Source organism: Tupaia chinensis, unplaced genomic scaffold, assembly GCF_000334495.1.
Source record: "Tupaia chinensis unplaced genomic scaffold, TupChi_1.0 Scaffold000048_1, whole genome shotgun sequence".
NCBI lineage: Eukaryota > Metazoa > Chordata > Mammalia > Scandentia > Tupaiidae > Tupaia > Tupaia belangeri.
In genome coordinates, this window is record NW_006159506.1 from 8062733 (window position 1) to 8087682 (window position 24950).

At 38.8% G+C, this 24950-nt stretch overlaps 1 protein-coding gene across 1 annotated transcript in view; it reads right to left on the bottom strand.

Annotated features, from left to right (window-relative positions):
- The window catches only part of FARS2 (phenylalanyl-tRNA synthetase 2, mitochondrial), a 625214-nt gene that overhangs the window by 233022 nt on the left and 367242 nt on the right, over positions 1 to 24950 (bottom strand). The window contains exon 7 of the mRNA XM_006141240.3: positions 24743 to 24903. Within this exon, the coding sequence (XP_006141302.1) occupies positions 24743 to 24903 (161 nt within the window). The remainder of the gene's footprint in view (positions 1 to 24742; positions 24904 to 24950) is intronic.

Genomic DNA, 24950 nt, shown 5'->3' on the forward strand with positions numbered 1-24950 from the left:
TCCATTCTCCTCTCGGGATCTTGGGCACGCATGCACACGCACCCGACTTGGTTTAAGCTACCGGGTCCGGGACTCAAACCATGGTTGAATACATGGGAGTCCAGCGACATAGCCATTATGCTAACTGTTGGTCCTTTTTCTTTCATTTTTTCTTTTTTTTTTTAATGGTTGACAGAAGACTGAGTAACTGTGGCACCTGGGCACTGCCCCTCAGTGGATGGGAAGCAAAACTCAGCCAGGTGATAGAGCCACTAGGTGACTCAGAGGGTGGTTAGGAGGAGCTGGGTGGCAAGGAGGCTGGGAAGAGGGTGTTTTCATAGAGGGCTCAGGACTTCGGGAGCCACCACTGAACATGCTAAGCTCGGAGAACCCTAATCAGAGCCTCTCTGTGCCTTCTTTCAACTTCTGTTGTTTTGGAGGGTAAAATTCGGCATGTGCTTCTGTAAGACTTTCTCTTAGAGGATTCAACAATCTTTTCTATCGTCTATTATCAATAGCTAAGTAAGCATCTAAATCATTTTGAAATAAAGGTATTACACTCAGCTGAAAATGACATCTGATTATAGTCACGCAGGCCCACGGTGCATGGTTGCACCCATTCTGTAGGCTCTCCTCTGATTACAATAATACTCACTAGTTCGTAAAGAACGGCGGTGGCTCTCCCTCAAACTAGTGGCATATTTACCCTTAATAGATGCAGTAAATGAAAGTAAGTATAACAAAGGAGTAATGATTTGAGTGTACAGGTACCACATCTCCATGAAAAATCTGAAAATGGGGACCAGCGGTTAACATAATGGCTATGTCACTGAACTCCCATGTGGTCGATCGCAGTTCAAATCCCGGACCCAGTGGCTTAAACTCACGCTGGGCGCATATGCATGTGTGCCCAAGATCCCGGGAGGAGAACGGAGGAGAAGGGGTTGCGGTGTGGCCATCCCCCCTAGGGGGTGATTTCTCGCTTTCTGTCTCTCTGTCTCTCTCTTTCTGGGGAGTGCATGCGCCCTATAGCAAAACAAAAACAAAAACAAACTAAAATTCGGCATGTGCTTCTGTAAGACTTTCTCTTAGAGGATTCAACAATCTTTTCTATCGTCTATTATCAATAGCTAAGTAAGCATCTAAATCATTTTGAAATAAAGGTATTACACTCAGCTGAAAATGACATCTGATTATAGTCACGCAGGCCCACGGTGCATGGTTGCACCCATTCTGTAGGCTCTCCTCTGATTACAATAATACTCACTAGTTCGTAAAGAACGGCGGTGGCTCTCCCTCAAACTAGTGGCATATTTACCCTTAATAGATGCAGTAAATGAAAGTAAGTATAACAAAGGAGTAATGATTTGAGTGTACAGGTACCACATCTCCATGAAAAATCTGAAAATGGGGACCAGCGGTTAACATAATGGCTATGTCACTGAACTCCCATGTGGTCGATCGCAGTTCAAATCCCGGACCCAGTGGCTTAAACTCACGCTGGGCGCATATGCATGTGTGCCCAAGATCCCGGGAGGAGAACGGAGGAGAAGGGGTTGCGGTGTGGCCATCCCCCCTAGGGGGTGATTTCTCGCTTTCTGTCTCTCTGTCTCTCTCTTTCTGGGGAGTGCATGCGCCCTATAGCAAAACAAAAACAAAAACAAACACACACAAAAAAAAACCTCTCCAAAAAAAAATAAATCTGAAAATGAAACACGCAACGAACCTAGTTATTTTTGTCTAGACGAGGAAATACAGCTAATCCCAGGATGAGAGGATAAATGAAAATGAATTCAGAGTGGCACAGTAATGGAAGTGGTTCAGTATTTCTTCTATTAGAAAAAAAGTGTCGAAACTGAAGGAGAGAAGAGTTCGCCCACCCAGCTTGGCCTCTGTGGACTGGATCTAGAAACGCCTGCACAGAAGCAGTGACAGTGCAGATGTTGGGGGCTGCCAAGACGCCTTCTCATTCTAGTTCTAGAATCTATTAAATAATCAAGTTTCCCCACCATCTAATCACACGTTGAGGCTCCACACCCAGAGGCAGCATTTTCTGAGACCGAATTAACCTATTAACAGAGTATGTTTTCTATTCTCTCTTTCTTCCTTGAAAAGGTGAAATGGCACCATAGAATTTTCAGTGCAGCAGGTGTGTAGTTAACAAGGTGCTAATTGGGAAACTGGGTGAGAAAAAAAAAAAAAAAGCTCCTATGAAACTAGAAATCCAAATCATGCAGGAAGACGGTGACCAAATTACCTTTAGAAGATACAAAAGTTATGGTAATACAATGTAAAAATGCAAATTTAAACCCAGCAGAGTGAAATAAAAAGATCTTATGGTTTTCAGCACTGCACGAGAATGCAAAGGGCATACTGTAATGTTCAAGTTTGTTGCAATTTTAAACAAATAATGCAAGTCAACTTTCAACACCCTAGTCCCTTCTCATTTCCACCAAAACGAACATATTAGGAAATTCATGCAAATATACAAATGTGGATAGCATTTATTAGAATATTTTATTCGCTTTTACTTTTCAGTTCTTGGCTAAGGAAGAAGTATTTTCTGATTAATATATAGAAACATTTAAGAGAAGAAATCTCCAAAAGCTTTAAACATCTGTGGTTTATTAAAAAAATAATAATAATATGAAGTTGGCTGGGACCAGCAGTTGGCATAATGGCTATGTCACTGGACTCCCATGTAGTCAACCATGGTTCGGATCCCAGACCCAGTGACTCAAACTCACGGCGGGCATGTGTGCATGCATGCCCAAGATCCCAAGAGGAGAATGGAGGAGAAGGGATTGTGGCGTGGCCATGCCCGCTGGGGGAGTGATTTCTCGCTTTCTGTCTCTGTCTCTCTCTGTCTTTCTGGCTAGCGCATGCATGCTATAGTAAAAACCTCTCAAAAAAAAAAAAAGTTTAAAATGGGTAAAGGGGGGCCAGCAAATGGCATAATGGTTACATCACTGAATTCCCATGGAGTCAACTGTGGTTCAAGTCCCAGACCGGTGGCTTAAAACTCATGTCAGGTGTGTATGCATGTGTGCCCAAAATCCTGAGTGGAGAATGGAGGAGAAGGGATTGTGGCGTGGCCATCTCCTCCAGGGAGTCATTTCTCGCTGTCTGTCTGTCTTTCTCTATGTCTCTGGTGAGCACATGCACCCTATAGCAACAATCTCTAAATAAATAAATAAATAAATGGGCAAAGCATATGAATAAACATTTTTCCATAGAGGATATACAAATGGCCAATAAGTACATGAGTTGATGCTCAGCATCACTAATCGTTAGGGAAACAGAGATTAAAATCACAACGAGATCCTACCTCACATCTACTAGATGGCTATTGTCAAAAAAGCAGAAAATAGCAAGTGATAGTGAGGATCTGCAGAAATCTTGAACAGGAACCTGTAACCCTGTTGGCAGGAATGTTAAATGGTGTAGTCACTATGGAAAATAAATGGCAGTTCCTCAAAAAAATTAAAGCAGAATTCCCATCCGATCTAGTCATTGCACTTCTGAGAATATACACAAGATAAGTAGGTCTATTATGAATATGTATATCCCTGTTCATATCGGCATTATTCAGAAGAGCAAAAAGGTGGAAACAATACAAGAGACTATCAATAGATGAACAAAATCGATACGTGTAATGAAATATTACTGAACTTTAAAAAGGAAAAAAACTCTGACACATGCTATAGCATAGAGGAACCTTAAAGATACTATGATAGGACCAGTAGGTAGCGTGGTGGTTAAGGTGCTGGACACTCCCTCATGGCTGACCACGGTTCAAGTCCTGAACCTGGAGGCTTTCTTCCTCTCTCTCTCTCTCTGTATGTGTCTGGTCAAATCAAAAAATGAATAAATAAAGTTAAATAAATGAATAAATAAAATTTTAAAAAGACACTATGATAGGTGAAATAAGACAGTCAGAAAAAGTCAAATACTGTATGATTTCAAGTACATGAGGGACCTAGCATAGTCAAAGTCACAGAGACAGAGAGCAGAGTTTGGTGGCTGCCAGGGACTGGGGCAAAGGGAGATGAGGAATATATTAATAGATAGAAACTTTTAGTTTTGTAAGATGAAGAGAATTCTGGAAATGGCTGGTGGTGATGGCGATAGAATAATGTAAATGTACTCAATGCCAATGAACGATATACATACAAATAACTAAGTGGCGAGTTTTATATTATGTGTGTTTAACACAAGTTTTAACGTGTATGTCTGTATACAGGTATGTGTGTGTACATATATTAATACATACATGTATATATAAATACATATATATTAGAATTAAGGTTCTCACTTTAGGAATATCAATTTGACTCACTTATTATGGTTTGGATAATGAAAATTACAGACCTTTCTCATCCCTAAAAACTGATGTAGAAATCAAATACGAATATTAACAAATCAAATCCACAAATATATAAAAAGGATACATATTGAAATCCAAGTTACGTGTATTTTAGGAATGAAAGATTTTTTAAAAACCACTTTAACATTTTTTTTATAAAGCATTAAATATCACTATATTGACAGGGTAAAACCAAAAAGTCAAGATATCACTTTAAAATATCAAACAGGTTTGACAAGTTCTCTCTTTTGATTTATTTATTTTTTTAGGTTATTGCCATAGGGCATGTGCGCCCTCCAGAGAGAAACAGAGAGAGGGGGAGGAAGTGAGAAATCACCCCCCAGGGGAGAAGGACACATTGCAATCCCTTCTCCTCTATTATCCTTTCAGAATTTGGGGCATGTGCACAGGCACTCGTGCTTGGCACGACTTTCAAGCCACCAGGTCTGAAACTCTACCCATAGCTGGCCATGTGGGAGTCCAATATCCTAACCCTAGGTCATCTGCTGGTTTCGGGTTTGACAAATTTAAACACATATTTATACTAAAAACCATTAGCAAATTAGAAAAAAAAAAGTAACAACAGCCTGAGACAGTACAATGAAACTCATGGAAATGTCAGATAAAGAATTTAGAATATTCATAGTGACAAAGCTAACAGAGATGGAAGAGAAGAGAGACAATGAACTGCAGAAAAGGTAGGAGAAAGGGCTGACAAGTTCCAGGAGGTGAGGAAATTCTTACAAGATCCAAAAGAAGAAATACACACTATAAAAAAGAATCAACAGGACCTGTCAGAGATGAAGGCTATAACATAGGAAGTCAAAACCTTCCTTGGAAGTATTTAAAGCAGATTAGATCATACAGAAAATCGAATCTCAGATGTAGAAGACAGAATCACTGGCCTAGAAAAATCCACCATGAAGACTGAGAAAATTGCACCACAAAATGAGAATAATATACGAGAAATACTAGATATCATCAAACGCCCAAACATCTAGATAACTGGTATCTCAGAAGGAAAGGAACTCATAAGGGCATTAACGATCTACTCCATGAAATCCTGCAAGAAAACTTTCCAAACCTAGAGAGGCATTCAGAGATCCAGTCCCAAGAAATACAAAGGACCCCAAATACAATCAACTCAAGAAGATCTTCTCCAAGACACAATACAGCCAGATTGACCAAAACCACAAAGACAAGATACTAAGATTGGCAAGAGAGAAATAAATGGCAAGTTACCTGTAAGGGATATCCCAACAGGCTAACAGCACACCTCTCATTGGAAACAATGTGAGCAAGGAAAGAATGGGAAAATATATTCAAAGTGTTAAGGGAAAAGCAATTTCAACCAGGAATACTGTACCCAGCAAGATTATCCTTCATACGGGAAGAAAAGACAAGAACATTCCCAGATAAACAAAACCTGAAAGAATTTACCAACACCAGACTAGATCTCCAAGAAGTGCTCGAGGGAGTGCTATACCAGGAAAATTAATTACAGACACACAGAAATAAGAATTCAAAAACTAAAAAAAAATGACCAATTTAATCGTAGGGATAAGTCTGGAGCTGAATATTATATCCCAGAATTCAATCAGGAAGATCGAACCACAACAGAAGATAGATTAAGTACATGAGACTGAACTGGTAAAATAGCATTTTATGACTTTTGACTAAAACATTGCTGATTTTCTTCTAGGCTTTGTTTTCCAGTTTTAAGGATCTTTGTCCTGTCTTGAGCTACCAATAGGTTCATGTACCTACTCTTTGAACAGAATCTTAACCTGTTTCCTGGCTTTAAATTTTAAGCAAAGTTTCTTAGCATTTCATTGATTTATTAAAGCTAAAACTGCTTTTCTTGAAATTAAAAAATATATTTAAAAAATATTTAAAAATACCTATTTAATGATTGTAGTAAGCTATATTGCCTCAGCTAGGTGCTAACTTATATTCATTCTATTCAGAGTTTCATGCCTAAAGTCAGACATGTATTCACAGATATGTATATACCAGCTGAATTTGCTATTGATAGTAATTAGATTATTTAAGAACTTTTGTGAATAAATAAAATGTGGGGGGAAAAGGAACAGAAAACAACTGTAGACACCTAAGATAGTGTAGGAGGAGGGTGGGAAATGGCAGATGATGAGAAACAGGGGAGAAAAAATATATATATATATTTGAAAAAAATATATATATGAAACTAGAAATGGAAAGTTATTGACAATAACATGTATGATTAAGCCATTATGCAGTATATTCTGGATGGGAAATCACACTTTGGATACTGTGATGGTGTTCAGTGAATGAATGTAAATTAATTAATTAATTAAAAATTTAAAAATTAGCATTAAAAAGAAAGTAACAATCCCCATTTGATAAAATACTTTACAAAAAATTTCCAGTAACCATTTTAATAAATACTCATTTCAAAACTTTCAAGATGAGACATTTAATTAGATTTTAATTTTATATTACCATAGTTCATTTAGTTCAATCTCCTCAATTCAATTTACTCCAGTAAGAATCAAAGAATCATTCATGGTAAAATGACTCTTTCAAAGGCAGTCAGCTAATAAATTGTCTTTTGCATTTAGATCTGCAAACTCTCTGAAATTCACTTTCAAATCATTAGGAATATGGGATCAAGTTTCATTTTTTGCATATGGATACCCAGTTATCCCTACTCCATTTGTAAAAAAGACTCTACCTTTTCCCTCTGTTTCATAGAGTCAGAGTTGCATAAATCTAACGTAATACATTGGCATGTGTCTGGACACCTTTATTACATTTCTTGGGCATGTAAGTTTATCCTCATCTGTTCTGCATTCCCATAATTATTGTAGCTTTAAAAAAAAAAAAAAAAGCATAAACATGGGGCCAGCAGGTCGTGTGGTGGTTAAAGGTGCTGGACTCCCATGGCTGACCACGGTTCAAGTCCTGGACGTGGTGGCTTGCTTTCTCACTTTCCCTCTCTCTCTGCCTCTCTCTGAACAAATTGGAAAATAATAATAACAAATAAAGTTAAAATAAAAATGAAAAAAGCTTAAACGTAAGATTAAGCAAATCTCTCCACTTAGTTATTTAGAAATTAATTCTTGTCATTTGGCATATTCTTGGCATTTCCATATCATTTCAGAATTGGCTTATAAAAATACTCACAAAACCTCTCTGGATATCTATTTTTAACTACTTTGGCCATGTAATACAAATTTGGAAGCAATCCTACAAATGGTTTTTGAATATATGCAAATGTGATAAGAATATGAGAAGGGTAAACTTCAGAATGAAGGTAGTCGTGACTTCTGAGGTAAACAGCAGGAAGGGGATTGTCATCAAAGAGGCACAGGTGTTTCAACCATGTTTCTGGGGAGGTAAGAACAAATGCCCAGTATGTCTTTCAAGTGGCTGGGATCAGGATTCAAACTGTGGTCAGCCGTGTGGATCTAGTCCTCTTAACCACTAGGTTATGGAGTCAGTTCTCAACTGCATTTCTAATATTTTTATTCTTTAAAAGACTATGTCATAAATCCAAGGATTTGATAAAGGTAGCTGTGTGGTAGGCATACAGCTCTCTGTCGTTATTAGTAAATCAGATCCAGAAAAACATGCTTGGAATATTTTATTATTGGAATCAGCACATGGCATAGTGGTTAAGGTGCTGGACTCCCACATGGCTAACTGTGGTTCAAGTTCTGGACATAGTGGCTTCAGATTCATGGGTGTGTGCACATGCATGCCCAAAATCCCAAGAGAAGAATGGAGAAGGGATTGTGGTGTGACCGTCCCCACCCAGGGGTGGGGTCGGGTAACTTCTCACTGTCTCTCTTCCTCTCTCTCTCTCTCTCTCTTTCTGGCAAGCTCATGCGCCCTGTAGCAAATCTCTCCTTAAAAAAAAAAAAAGAAAAGAATATTTCATCATTTTAAAAATGAATAAAAATAAATATAAAATAGTTTCTCAAACAGTAGTTAACCTAGAGTCCAAACTCTACCAAATGGACTCTTGCAAAGGTCATCTATTTATAATTCACTATCCTTAATAGTGAGTTATAACTTCCAGTTATAATTTGTGAATCTTACAGGGAGGCCCTTTAGAAAATAAATTCTTCTCTCACAATGAAAGAAAACATTTGATTCATTACTTAGCCAAGGAATAGAATAATTAAGCTATCCAGTACATAAATTACAGCTTCCGTTAACCACATTCCTCATTTCAAGATCACAAGATTACCCATACCAACTGCCAACATAAATGCACAGTTTGAAAAGCTATGCCATAATGTAATCACAAAGCAATGCTCATTTCCCTGTCTAAACACACATAGTCTTTAAGTCCTAACGTCTCTGATGAACCCCAAATGCTCCTCTTATCCTTTGAGCGAAGGAACATAACTCTTAATTGAAACAGTGAAAATACTCGTTTGTTCTTTTGTATAGGATGAGGTCAATTAAAGCCAGAGAATAACCACACTTACCTTTTCTGACTAATTATTCTGAACAAGGTAAATTACTTTGACTTAGTTTGGTCCCCTGAACATTAATATGAATCTAAAATTTTCCACTGGAATGGGCATTGATCAACATTTGCTGGTTCTTTCAATAACTCTGAGGTTCTAATTCCTGGGTTGGGAGACCCTGAAGTTAGCATTTCAGCCATTTTCCCTTGTGGCCAATGTAACAGTTAACTTAGTTGAATGTGTCATGATAACCCTGACTGCCACACTCAGTTGCAAATTGAACAATGTGTGTTCCATAGCCACACACTGTCCGCCAGTGCTATCTACCTGTCGTATCAAAGGAGGCATAGCCAGTTCTAGTTAAAAGGGACATGTTACATTTGACTAGGCATCAAAGCATTATGGTAAAGCAAGTAAACTCTAAGGGGAGAGAGAGTTCAAGCACTAGTTAGCAGAAGATCATGATTCTAGGCTAACATTGTTTTCCTAGGAGCCCCTGTCATCCCATATCCTAAGTGACTTACTGTTCATAAAAATGGCTGCCATCATAGGCGATATATCCTTATCGCAAGGGCATACCTGTACACATCTGGCCTTGCTAGCTGTGAAATAATGCAAAAGCACACTTTTGACAAGAATGCAATATTAAATATCAGAGAAGGACAGGCCAACTTCATAGAGCATCCCTACTATCTTGAAAATGAGATCTGAAGAGAATTTTCTCAGGCCTTCTGGAAAACCTTTCCTCACACTTAAGAAGGGAAACAATGGCGTCCCTACTTCTGCCTTGGGAACTCGCTGTATGAGGACATGTTCAGTGCCTGCTGCTAACTCTCAACCCTGAGGGGATGAGCTTGAAAATAAACAATGTTCAGGGACCAGCAGATAGTGTAATGGCTATGTCGCTGGACTCCCACGTAGTCGACCACAGTTCGCGTCCCGGACCCGGTGACTTAAACTCATGCCAGGCGCGTGTGCGTGTGTGCCCAAGATCCCAGGAGGAGAATGGAGGAGAAGGGATTGCAGAGTGGCCATCCCCCCTGGGGGGGGGGGTGATTTCTCGCTTTCTGTTTCTCTGTCTCTGTCTGTCTGGCGAGTGCACACGCCCTATAACAAAAACCGCTCCAAAAAATAAATAAATAAATAAACAAACAACGTTCAGGGTTCTAGGGATCTTGCTACAATTCTTATTACAGCCATTTTCAGTTGGCTTTCTCTCATTTATCTCATTTCTCATGGCTGAAACTAAAAGCATCCCTCCGACCACCTAGTAAAAATTATGTCCCATATTCACACTGACGGGAAAGAAGACAGATGATCTGCCCATCATAGTTTGACTGACGGCTCTTTCTACATCAGTTCCTGCAAACTTGAATGTTTGTATTTGTTTCTGACCCCTATATTAATAATGTCTTTCTAAAACTAGAACTTTTAGTTTCATGACCCGTCAACTACTAGCATCCAGTTTAGACGCTTCTGTGGCGTACAGAAGTTAACTCTTCGAATGCAGAGATGGGAACGACGAAACAACTTCTGGTCAGTTCACTGATTTCTAAGTTATATTGCGCATAATTTGCCCAATGTTATAGATGCTGGCAAGATTTAAGGTTTAACATGTTCCCCATAGATACTATGTTCTTACATCTTTCCATAAGATTAATAGTCAAGAAAATACAACCACAATATTGAGTGTATATACATTTAAAAGTCATAAAACACACATCTTGCTCATCTACACGGTAAGAAAACTGTGAAGGAATGCTATACCCCAATGCTAGATTTAAACACATACACACACGAAACGTTTTTAGACAGGTCTCGCCACATTGCAATGCTCCCTCTTCATCCTTTCAGCCAGGACTGCAGGCACATGCCACAATGCCTAACTTTTTTTTTCTTTATTTTTAAACACAGGTCTCAGTATCTTGCCCTGGCAAGCCTTGAGCTCATAAAATCCTCCTGCCTGATCATCCTAAGTGGCTAGGATTACAAGCCTGTGCCACATGCCTGGCTTTTAGATTGGAGCAGGAATCTAATCCAGACCTTACAAGTGGTGCAGGCCTGCAGAGCACAGCACCTTAGCAATACCACCAGAGCTAAATTCCTTTTCACACACAAACACAATATTTTATTTATTTATTTAAGATTTTTGCCATAAGTTGAGTGTCCTCACCAGAGAGAGCCAGAGACAGAAAGTGGGAAAGTAAGGAATCACTTCCCAGGGGAATGGCCACACCACAATCCCTTCTTTTCCATTCTCCTCTCAGGATTTTGGGCACGCACACGCCAGGAGTGATTTTCCAGCTCCCGGGTCTAGGACTTGAACTGTGGTTAGCCATGTGGGAGTTCAGCACCTTAATGACCTTCTGGCCCCTTCCGTATATTTTTTTAGGTGCTTTAATAAACAAGAAAGAAATCTGCGGGTGTAATTCTCTAAATATGTAAAACAAGATCTCCTGTTCTCACAAAAATAGAAAGCAGTCAATAAATGCACAGACCTCCGATGACAGGCTCCAATACAAACACGGGACAGCAATTTGCAGGTCTCTGGACTAGGGGCTAATGAAATGTCTGAGTGTCAAAAGGCTGGGATTATGTAACACCAGTGTTGTCAAAGCAAGCTGAAAATGAAAACAGAGTACAAAGGCCTTCTCAACGGTATGCGTTCTATACTAGAAGCAGTGGTGGTGAATAAATGAATCAAAGTTAACATGGATTAAATGCTTCCAGTGATGGGCTCTGTTATAAACGCTATTCCTACAAGCACTATAATAATTCCCAGTACACACCTGTCTATTTATTTCCATCACTACATCTCTCCTCATTTATAAATCAACAACGCTTACTAAACACACATAAAAGCTTCTAAGGTTGGCTATCTTCTACCTTTCTTCTATCCCATTCTGTCAGTTTCCTTTGGGATAAATATCCCTTTTCCAGCAAAAGAAAATGCTTAATATACTTTTGGAGGGAGTGAGAGTGAAAACAATGCCTGTGGAAATTATGAGAAGGTTTGAGATCCATTCATTTCACGGCAACACAATGAGGCTGACGAGATTCTCACAGCTGGATTAGTTTGGGAACAGGATGAGGAAACATTGCGAAATCCGGCATTAAGTCTCTATCAGCCAACATTTATGATAATGGCAGCAAAAACAGATCTAGGAGCTCTTCCAAGCCATGGAGATTAGCAAGTAATCACAGGCTCAAACCCTAATACAATTCTGGAGAGACATGGAAGGATTTAGAGAATTAACTAGCAAAAAAAAGGGATTAAAGAAAAGAAGGAGATAAATTTGACCTCCTCATTCATTGGTCAGTATCGCTGAAGTTCTATGCTCACCTATGCGCAGCTCCACCATTGTTCCATATTATTTTGGAAGTGTCTTTTGAGAAATCTGTCCCCTTCCCTAGACTAGAAACAACCTGAAGTCAGCAACTGTCAATTTTCCCTTACCAACTCCAGCATCCGGCACAGCGCCCTGGCAACAATAGATCTTACTAGTTCAATATTAGGAACTCTCCGGAGTCAGCTTTTGTTAAGTTCCTGGCTCTGTCGCTTACGAGGGGACTTATTATGGCTGAGTTACTTGGTATTGCCAAACACTATGTTTTATCATCTATAAAATGGATTTACAATACCCACTCCAACCATCTCACTGCATAGAAGCTATAATACAGGCAAAGTATTTAGTCCGATGGCTTGCACATAGCATTCAACAACTGGCAAGTACTGGCAAGTATTACAACATATTCAACAAGCGAATATATAGGCAAATGATGTATTGGGTATGGGTTAATAGAAGGCAGAAATAAATAAAAGGGAAAAGTCAATGTACCCTTAAAAACTTACCTGTTCTAGTATAATAGTACTCAATGCTGATGCCATAGGAAGGGCAAAGACAAACTCTGAGAATATGGCTGAACTGAAACAAGACCCCTTCAAAGTCACCGCCCTGCTGGTCCTTGTCAAATGGTTTGCCCTTCTACTTCCTTCTTTCATCATCTCTAGTTTTACTTCTTTCTGATTTAAATACTAACACTTTACATTCATAAAGTGCACAAGCAAACCTCTAACTTCTGTATAACTTTTGTAAGTGTGAATATAAATTGTATGACTATTTCATAAAGTCTCCTTATCTCGACAAGTACAAAAAGAACATGGAAAGAAAGGGGGAAGGGAAGAAGGGAGGGAGGGAGGGAGAAAGAGGAAGCTACGGAAATTCATTTAAAAAAGAAAAAGTATAAATGTAGCCCCTACTCAGCTATTCCCATCTATTCCTGTTGCAACTGGATAATAATACTCATGATAATAAAATTTAGAGGAAGAAGGGAAAAAAAAAGAGAAAATGTCAAGATTAAGTGCAAAAAGTATCATAAATTATGGATCTACTTATTGTAATAGTTATGCTACACTTAAAATGAGAGTGTAAAATGGGCCAGTCAGTAGCATGGTGTTAATGTGACTGGACCTGACATGATCAACTGCATGGTTCAAGTCCCAGATATGACAGCTTGAAAAACATGGCAGGCACATACACACGTGTGCCCAAAATCCCAAGAGAAGAATGGAGTCAAAGGTATTGCAGTTTGGCCATTCCCCATGGGGGGGGGAGTGTGATTTCACACTTTCTCTCCCTCTGTCTCTCTCTGCCAAAGCACACACACCCTATATCAAAAACTAAATAATAAAATGATAATAAAATGAGAGTATAACAGAGGAGAAAATGAGTTTCATCACTTAGTCAAACCATCTCTCTCTATATATATATATTTTTTTTCCCTTGCTATAACGCATGTACACTCTTCACAAACAGAGACAGAGAGAGGGAAAGTGAAAAAGTACTCCACTACTTTCTCCCCTGGAGGATGGGGTCATACGACAATCCCTTCTCCTTCATTCTCCTCTTGGAACTTTGAGCACATACGCCTGCCTGGTGTGGTTTTCAAGTCATCAGGTCTGGGACTCAAACTGCACAGTTAGCCCTATGGAACCCCAACTGCCTTAACCTCCATGGCATCTGCTGGCCCATCCTCTTAACATCTTTTTTTTTTTTTCCTTTTAAAGTTTATTCAGTTACTTCCTTTGAGAGAAAGGAAAAGAGAGAGAGAGAGAATGCACCCCCCAACAGGGACTTGATGCCATGATCCACCCCCAGCCTCAGCCAGCCTTCAATCAAGGGCATGCAAGCTTGGCATACTCAGAGAGATCTCTAAATGTCAATCCAGAATCTCCCCATGGACCAGTTTCAAAGACTACAGCATTTTAATGCTGCCCTATCATCCAGCTCCCAAAAGCAATTCATTCTATTATCTCATTGTACACATTAGGTAGCTGAGACATTGACAAGTTCAGTAATTTTGTCTATCATTACTCTATTTCAATGAGTAGTCTGTGGACAAGCATCGGCATCACCTGGGAGTTTATGAGAAATGCAGAATCTCAGGCTGACATACTGAATCAGAATCTGCATTTTAACCATATGTGCAGGTGATTCATCTTTACATTGAAGTTTGAAAAGCACAGGAATATACATATCTTGCTACCATTAAGTCCATAAATATAATCACTTAAACTCAATGATTTACTTTTCTGTAAATTGTATACCATTTATGGAGTCATCAGAAAATTTTATATCGTTTGGCCCTGAATAATCTCCTTATGAATGATATACTAAATTAAATTTGTGGAAATGGCTCCTTGAGTCCCCAAACAAACTATACACCATGTTGATGCTACCATTGAGCTGACTACTCAGGCAGTTTCCTCATCTGGAAAATGAGAATAGGAGTATCTTACGTCAGAAGGTTATTGAGAAGATTAAGCTAAAACATGCAAAGCATTTAGAATAGTCTCGGACATAGAGTGAGGTCAAAATGAGTATCAACCACTATGACTTATTATGACTACTTGGATGGAGCATGGTTAGGCGAGTGTGCATGTGTCCACCCAACTATTCCCACCTATTCCTGTTGCAGTGACAAGAATCTAAGATAGTTTCTGGGATTACGAATAATACAATCTATGGACACAGAAAAGAACCAGTAAATCTCCTCAACTGGAAGAAAAGATAACAGACAATGCTGCTCAATTGTTTCATCAAAAGGGGACTGACCTTGCAAGCCATTACAGACATCAAATTAATACTTTTCAGTAAATAAATGTTATTAATGTTGAAAACTTTTCAATAACGAATCATTACTGTTGCTATACCAAAGCAGGTATGGATCAGGAAGAGCTGGTTGCCACAATAAAAGCCAAACTCTGACCTATGAGGTCTGTCCAGAAGGAAGGCTTTGTTATAGGTGATGTCATCTGGGAGATAGACTTAGCTGTCTTAGCTGTCTCCTGGATGGATCTTGTGGGTCAGAGTTTGGCTTGTTTGGCAGCAAGAGACTGTTCATGGTCCTTATCTACTATGGATTGGTAACAGAATCTGGGGTTTCATCCATGATTGAGGCTACTGCCTCATGAAGGTCTTTGGACACTATTCCCTTAGCAACTGCCCAACTGATTTAGTTGGAAGGCTGGAGATCTGAGAGCCTCTGGGAGAAGGCAAACCCCAGCCACAACCATTTAAGACAGTGTTGGAGGAGCCAACACTGGGAATGTGCTTTGGCTGGTATTTACAATGATCTGTTGTCTAGACAGGTGAGTGCCTAGCAGGAAGCCCTGAAAGAAGCATTATCCCTTCCCTTTTGGTTAAGCCATTTCTTGTAAAGGTTTGGGTTTGCAGGCAGTTGGTCTCAGATAAATGGGAATGGCTCCTTTCCATCCAGAAGATGGGTGGCATAGAAGACTCCTTTTGGGCATCGACAGAAATTTGTGTTTGTAATATTACTTTGGTGTCCCTTTCTTGAACAGGACCACTTTTGCAGAAAGCTGGTTTGCGGGTCCTCGCTAAGTGGTGAAAGACCTCTTTTTAAGTCCATAGTGATCTGTGTTTGTGTTACATGGATGTGCATGTGTTAAGCGGATGTTCCATTACTTTGGTGTTAGTCTTTGACATGGGTAACGAGCTCTCAATATCAGCCAAGAATTCTCTGGAGCATATACTACAGAATTAGGGCCACAATGTTAGTTATATTTTGGAGAGGTAAGGACAAAACCAGTTCTTCAACTTATATCATGATTCTGCAGCTGGACTAGCCAAGTGGGACAAGATGTAGGGGCCTGCCTCCAGCTGCAGAGTCAGAGGAAGAGCCTCTGGGGTGAGACGGTGGCCACCCTTGTTGATGAGGAACTAGGGGCTTTACTTATTCAAGCTTCTCTCCCTACCCTCTCATGAGCCAAGGAAAATTTACCTGGAAGGAAACTCAATTTGGTGGGCAGGTAGTCAAACCCCACCAGCAGGGCAATCAATGTAGGATTTCCCTCATTTGGCTAAAGGGTAGCTCATCCTCCCTTTAGATGTCTGGTTTCTATTTCAACAGAACAATTGTTTGGTGGGATCCACTCCCATTTGGCTAAAGGACAGAGGGCCTTGACAGACCTATTTAGAACCTTGGTAATCTGTATAAAAATGTGTATGTGTGTGTGTGTGTGTGTGTGTGTGTGTGTGTGTGTGTGTGTGTGTGTGTGTGTGTGTGTGTGTGTGTGTGTATGCACATGTGCATGTGCCTGCATGTATGTGTGTGTCTAGCCCTCTCTTCCGTAGAAGAGAAAAAAATTAAAACTCTAACATATTCTTAGTGCTACTAAAAGTGGCATTCATTGCTACTGAAAACTGCTAATTATACTTATTCTTATTATAGCTTTAAAAAATTGTCCTTTGCTGCCCTGTATTCTGCTCTTGCAGTTGTGAGAAATGCCCCACCTGAAGATGGCTGAGAACTCCTACCAACATCATGATCCAAATTGACTATGTCAAGGAACTCTCTCAGTAATAACCATTAAATATTTTATTTTCAGGTGATGTAATTACATACCTAAGTCCCTAAGGATGCCCTTAGGAGGAAGTAGCTAGAATGCACAGTGCTCCTTTTCTTCAAGATTGAGGAAGGATCAAAAGAGGGATGTGCGGATCAGCAGTTGGCAAATGATTATATTGATGGATTCCCACATAGTTGACTCCAGCGACTTAAAACTCATGCCGGGGGACCAGCAGCTGGCATAATGGCTATGTTGCTAGACTCCCATACAGTCAGCTATGGTTCAAATCCCAGATCCGGTGGCTTAAGGTCACTCCAGGCACATGTGTGTGCATGCCCAAGATCCCAAGAGGAGAATGGAGGAGAAGGGATTGCGGCATGTCCAGCCCCCTGGGAGGTGATTTCTCACTTTCTGTCTCTCTGTCTCTCTCTGTCTTTCTGAAGAGTGCATGCGCCCTATAGCAAAAACCTCTCCCCCCAAAAAAAAGTAGAGTCATGTGGATGAAGTCTCAGGGTACGATAAATCAAAGACTATTGCTAGCACCTTGAAGAGTGTCCTCAGAGCTAAGTGGATGGATTTGCAAGACTGTGAAGACTATGGAGAGGAAGACACCATAGAACCCAAGAGAGCCTAAAGCCTTACAGAGGGCCTGAAGGGAGACTGCCTGCCTCATAAACAACACATTCTCAAATGGCTCCGAGAATTTCTAGGCCAAAGAAGCCACAAGTTCACAGCCACCAACAGGCTTCTGCTTCCTCTCCTCTTTTAAGAAAAGTCTCACATCGGATCATAATGACATTAAATATTCTTATTAAGACAGACTAACTACATTAAGTGACAAAAGAACTCTCTTAGTCATACATATATTACACACACACACATATATATAAATACACATATGACATGTATATTTGTTGTTGGGGGTAAGTAACACAGACAGTATTAAAGCGTTGGTAACTTTTAACTATTTGCTTAGAGTGGTCATGTCATCGATGTGTGTGTGTATATATCACCATGCTAAACAAACAGCTAAAAAAATACTATCACTTTAATACTGTCTGAATTACTTATCCCGAACAACAAACAGCTCTATTAATTTGACAGCAAACTGCCATAATGAAATTTAAATATAAAAAGGATTTGGGGGGGGGGTGTCTTCAAAAAGTTCATAGAAAATGTGCTTTATGAGAAAACTATACATAAATTTCAGGTTCTTTTTGCACCAAAATAAGCCTGTACATTAATTCTATTTTTCCATAAGGGATAGGTCATTTAATGATCTCCCCCTAACAAAGATGGTCACATCCTAATCTTGAGAACTTGTAAGTATGTTACCTTATTCAAAAAGATCTTTCCAGATGTGATTGAGAACAAATCTTCAGATGGGGAGATTATCCTGAATTATCCTCACGGGATCCATGTAATCACAAGAGTCCTTGTAAGTGAGAGGCAAAAATTCAGAGAGAAGGTTGGGACCAGCAGTTAGCGTAATGGCTATGTCTCTGGAATCCCACGTAGTCGACCGCGGTTCGCGTCCCGGACCCGGTGGCTTAAAACTCACGCCGGGCGCGTGTGCGTGCGTGCCCAAGATCCCGAGAGGAGAATGGAGGAGAAGGGATTGCGGCGTGACCATCCCCTCTGGGGAGTGATTTCTCGCTTTTTGTCTCTATGTCTCTCTCTGTCTATCTGGCGAGCGCACGCGCCGTATAGCAAAAACCTCTCCAAAAAAAAAAAAGATAAGTTACCATAAACTAACCTATGAAAGAAATGTGGATGTCAACAGCCCTTCTGGTTGAGGGCTCAGAAGGAAATGAGAAATATGTTACTGGAAACTGGAAGAAAGGATCCTTGTTATACAGTGACAGAAAGCATAGCTGAATTGCGGGTAGAAAGCACAGCTTGAAAGCAATGAATCTGAGTATTTGGCTGAGGAGTTTTCCAAGCAAACAGTTGAAAATGTAGCATGCTAGTCAAATGTGATAGAAAAAGATAAATTAATGGAAGAACTGTTAAGCCAAAAGGAATCGGGATTAGACCATTTGGAAAATTCTCAGCCTATCCAGATTGCAAGTGATCTAAAAAGTAGAAGACTCACTGTTGAGAAAATGTGATCTGGAGGGAAAAGCACAACTGTTGTTGGACAAATTTTTGTTAGTACTTCTGAAAAACCAAAAGATCAGTGTGTTCAGTGATACAGAGGGGACTTAAAAGAATTTGGTATGTGATTTGTGAATTCCCTTAGGCATCTCAGTAGAAGCCAAAACCCAAAGTGATTTATTCAAGAAAGATCTGTAGAGAAGCTTCTTATGGAATGGAGTAACCCCTATGACATATAGGGAAGACGCGCAAGGTTTTTGAGAATGTTCTATCATCAGAAACGGTCATCTTGGATTGAAAATGAAAGGATGTAAAAAGTTTTAGAAAATAAAATAAAATTTAAAAAATGAACAAAAGAAGGCTATTTGATTCTCCAAACTCTACAGGCAAAAACTGGGCTAATGAAACTACTCAGATTAAAATATATGCTAGTATTTTTTTTTCTTCTTTTTAACTTGCCATTGGGCATATGTATTCACCAAAGAGCAACAGAGAGAGAGAGAGAGAAAGAAACCCACCAGGTCCAAGACTTGAACTGCAGTCAGCCATGTGAGAGTCCAGCACCTTAACCACCACACCAGCTGCTGGCCCTAATATATGCCAGTCTTAATGAAAAAGGAAGGATGACACAGAACCATGGGTCCAGAGTATAGAGCTGAGGAGAAACACAGAGGGTTATTTCTGACTTTGAAACCTACTGGTTGTGTTTTTTTAATTGCTTAAGATGTGATTCCCTTTTTCCTTTCATTTTTTCCCTTTCTAAATGAGAATGTCTGTGACTATTTTCCAATGCCTAATCCACCCATTTTAAGATAACTGGCTTTCTCAATTCATAGGTACACAAATGGAGAGAAATTGTTTCTAAGGATTAATCATGTCCAGAGTTTCACCTACACAGTACTCACATCATTGAATGATAAGATTGAGACTTTGGGGTTAATGACATTTTGGATTGTGAGTTGAAACTCCAAGGGACTATAAGATGGGGCAATTTTTTTTTTTTAACCTCTGGTGCAGATGTGAATCTTTGAGGTTTAGAGGTCAGACTATGGTACTTTGAAAAATGCGTCCCAACCCCACCAAAATAAATTCATATCCTAATCCCTAGAATATGTTACCTTGCAATGAAAAAGAATTTTTAAAATATGATGACATGAAGTATCTTGAGATATAAATAAATGATAAAAATAAATAATAGGAGGTTCTACGTAGACTCGATCTAATCATGAGGGTAGTTAGAAGAAGGAGGTAAAAGGTCAGAGAGAGGGCGATGTCCCAACATAAGGAGAGAGGGGAAGAGAAGGCAGTGTGTTAAAGGGCTACAAGCCAAGGACTGGGGCTGGCCTCTGGAAGCTGACAAAGACAAGAAAACAAATCTCCCCTAGTGACGCCAGAAGAAGCCAGCCTTGTTGACACCTCAACTATGTCCCAGTCAGAATAACTTGGGATTTCTAACCTCCCGAACTGTAAAATAATAAATACATGTTGTAAGCATCTAAGTTTGTGGTGTTTCATTACATACGCAACAGGAAACTAGCATAGAATGTAAGAGGTGTTACATATAAGTAAATAATCAGGAAACACCTCTCTAGGATCTATAATTGATAAAGTATTTTACATACATATACCCACTATAGATACACAAATTCTATCTGCCCCATCAAAAGTTCTTCAATTTGTTACAGAAAAACAAGTGTATAAATGATATACGATGCTGGCCAGCAAGTGGCATGGTGGTTAAGGGTGCTGGAGTCCCACATGGCTGACCATAGTTCAAGTCCCAGACCTGGCCGCTTGCTTTCTCACTTTCCCTCTGTCTCTCTCTCTCACTCTGTCCCTCTCTGATCAAATTAAAATAAATAAATAAAGTGAAATAAAATAACTCTTTTAAAAAATGATATACGATGCAAGTATGCATATATCAACTTTACTTTTGAAGGAAGAAAAAAATGACATTCAATAGAAGAAATCAAGAGTTTTTCCTGACTCTAACTGCATCTCATACAAGAAAACTATTGAGAATACACTTAAACTTGAATTTAAGCCACTAAATTGTGGTAGCGAGTGTGCGATTAATTTCTGTTTCTCCTACCATAGTATTGAGCACACTGTTTTGCACGGTGGTGGTGTTCCATAAATGTTTGTTGATTAAATAAATGACTGAGTAAATGAAAAAGTAAATGAGAAAAAGTTACATCCCTAGCCAGGTTTTACTTTGACCAAATGCAGTTTTTATTTCAGATTAATCTAGAATGAACTGATGCTAAAATAGATATAAACAGGTTTTTAATAGGATTTCTTTTTTAGGCCACTTAAGGTCAACCCAAAAATAAATTTAAAAATAATTAAACAAATAAAAAGAGTTTCCAGTTCTGGTTAGAAAGCAGATGGTCAAAAAAAAAAAAAAATCAGTCCCACTCTAACAATGAGAAAATAATATACTTTCAAAACTTATTGCCTATTTTTTGTTGTTTTTTTTTAATGATTATTTATTTTATTTTATTTATTCATTCATTTATTTTTTAGTTTGACCAGAGAGAGACAGAGGGTGAGAGTGAGAGAGAGAGGAAGTGAGAAAGCAAGCCACCAGATCCAGGACACAAACCCTGGTCGGCCATGTGGGAGTGTCCAATGCCTTAACCACCACGCCATCTTCTGGTCCCAAAAACTTATTGTTAAAGATGTTAAAAAGGTCTGGACTAGGGTAGACAGACATTGGTAGCTGGCTTCACCACTAGGCCTGTGGATGCAGATGAGTTAGCCTGCTATTGGCAAAGAAACTTTGCTAAAATACAGACAAACCAGCCAATCGTTTATTGGTCAAGAATTGGCTGGCATGGCAGATTGGAAAATGAAGAAACAGCTAACCCTCCCAGCCAGCCAATTCTCCTTCAATATTTCTACTTAGCAAGCACTAGTGGTAGAAGAAGCTGGTGAGAAGGTGGAAAGCAGAAAGAGTTCCCATAATCTCTCGCATGCTTTGGTCGCAGGCTCTGTTGCAGAGTCAGGTCTCACCACCAAGAAGAATCCAGATAAAATACCCAGCTCAACTCTTGATTAGAACAAAGTGCTGTGGTCAAGTCCCTTCAGCTGCCTGACAGGGGAGAAGGTAAGGCTTTCTGGGGATAAATATGGCCTACTTCAGTCTTGGTGTTCTTTCAAACACAATTTTTAAAAAGACAAATCATGAAGCAGAAAAATGTGACCCATAATTGAGGGGAGTAGGCCGGATCAATGAAATTACTTAAAGTGATAAAGGGAAAAAGAAAAAAAATATCTAAACTAAACAAGTAAATAAAAAGTGGCAACCTAGACAGTTGGAGCAATGGAAAAGATTCCTGAAAAAAGTAGGAGTGAAAGAAACAAAGGCATTTCCAGACCAATAAAAACAGAAAACTCATCCTCCTCTGTAAGAAAAGAAAGCTGTATAGACTAAAGGGAATGATCAGAGAGAAAAAGCAAGGTCTGCAGAAAGGAATGATAATCAGTAGGGTAAAAATCATGGGAAATACCAAACAATACAGCATTAATTTCTTTAAAAAATACTGACTGTTGGAAGTAAATATAATGTTATATGATGGGATTATAATATATAGGAAATAAAATATGACAACAATAAAAATAATGCAAAACACAGGAAGGATAAAGAGAATTACACCATTATAAGCTTGTTAAATGTTTCACAAAGTTGTATGATAGTTATTTATGGTAAAGTATGATGAATTCATTAGGCACATTATAATCTACATTAACCATTTAAAAATCATATAAAATGATACAGTTAAATAGCAACAGAGGAAACAAAATGTAATATTAAAAAAAAACAAAAACAGCAAACCTCAATTTCTAAACAAAGGAATAAGGAAATAAAGAACAGATAAGGAACATGAGGAAGAAATAAAAATATGATAGAATTAAGCCCAAGAATATAAAGAATTATATTAAATGCAAATATATTCATCAATCCAATTAGAAAGCAGAGACATTAACTCTGGATTTAAGAGAAAAAGAGCCGTCTTTATACTGTTTATAAGAGACACTTTTTTTAAGAATTAATTTTTATTTAACCTTATTTATTTGTTTATTTATTTATTTTAATTTGACCAGAGAGGGACAGAGTGAGAGGGAGGGAGAGGAAGAGAGAGAGAAAGTGAGAAAGCAAGTCGTCAGGTCCAGGACTTGAACCGTACTTAGCCATGTGGTAGTCCAGCACCCTTAACCACCACACCACCTGCCGGTCCCAAGACACATATTTTAATATAAAGACACGGAATAAACATAAAATGATGAAAAGATCTACACTGCAAATACTAATCATAAGAAAGCCAATGTGTCCATGTTAGTACCAAAAAAAGTCAACTTTAAGAGAAAAGTATCATTAATGATAAAGATGGATATTTCAAGACAAAATACTCATTAACCAAACTCCAATTTGGCTCTCCTCTTATGCCAATAAGACTGAGAAATCTATTTTTTTACAGCTCATAATTTCTTAAGGTTTATGAACCCCCAGTCTATTTATAAGCCTGTATTCAAAAACTACTTTTCAAATTCGTGTTATCTTAAAATTCAAGTTTGCTTTTCAAGTCCCTGATCCTCTCAATCCTTGACAACCATTCTTATTATCATTTACTTAATTCTTGCTTAAGTCATTTACCTGAAATGTCACCTTCTGATTAATGTCTGAGACACGGAACTGCTTCAGGAATCTCTCATCCTCACTCCAGAACAGGCGAATGTCGGGGATGTCATACAGGATCATGGCCAGTCTTTCTAGTCCTAGGCCGAAAGCCCAACCAATTCGATCTTGGGCGCCAGCTACAATTAGAAAACAAAACAAACCAATAGTTTAAAGAATACATACTAGACGGTGGCATACCACTCTGAGAATTATTGGTAACCCTGGCTGAGCGCCCACTAGTGGCAGTACACTGGGGAGCAGCTACAGAGACAACGCGAGAGTGTCTGCTCTCAACATTTTGCCTCCTCTCTACGTTTTCTTCCCTCATGGAAGCACTCTGTTGTAATACTATCTGCAGTATTGGCTTTCATTTCTTTTTTTCCATTTAAAAATCATATAAAATGATACAGTTAAATAGCAACAGAGGAAACAAAATGTAATATTAAAAAAAAACAAAAACAGCAAACCTCAATTTCTAAACAAAGGAATAAGGAAATAAAGAACAGATAAGGAACATGAGGAAGAAATAAAAATATGATAGAATTAAGCCCAAGAATATAAAGAATTATATTAAATGCAAATATATTCATCAATCCAATTAGAAAGCAGAGACATTAACTCTGGATTTAAGAGAAAAAGAGCCGTCTTTATACTGTTTATAAGAGACACTTTTTTTAAGAATTAATTTTTATTTAACCTTATTTATTTGTTTATTTATTTATTTTAATTTGACCAGAGAGGGACAGAGTGAGAGGGAGGGAGAGGAAGAGAGAGAGAAAGTGAGAAAGCAAGTCGTCAGGTCCAGGACTTGAACCGTACTTAGCCATGTGGTAGTCCAGCACCCTTAACCACCACACCACCTGCCGGTCCCAAGACACATATTTTAATATAAAGACACGGAATAAACATAAAATGATGAAAAGATCTACACTGCAAATACTAATCATAAGAAAGCCAATGTGTCCATGTTAGTACCAAAAAAAGTCAACTTTAAGAGAAAAGTATCATTAATGATAAAGATGGATATTTCAAGACAAAATACTCATTAACCAAACTCCAATTTGGCTCTCCTCTTATGCCAATAAGACTGAGAAATCTATTTTTTTACAGCTCATAATTTCTTAAGGTTTATGAACCCCCAGTCTATTTATAAGCCTGTATTCAAAAACTACTTTTCAAATTCGTGTTATCTTAAAATTCAAGTTTGCTTTTCAAGTCCCTGATCCTCTCAATCCTTGACAACCATTCTTATTATCATTTACTTAATTCTTGCTTAAGTCATTTACCTGAAATGTCACCTTCTGATTAATGTCTGAGACACGGAACTGCTTCAGGAATCTCTCATCCTCACTCCAGAACAGGCGAATGTCGGGGATGTCATACAGGATCATGGCCAGTCTTTCTAGTCCTAGGCCGAAAGCCCAACCAATTCGATCTTGGGCGCCAGCTACAATTAGAAAACAAAACAAACCAATAGTTTAAAGAATACATACT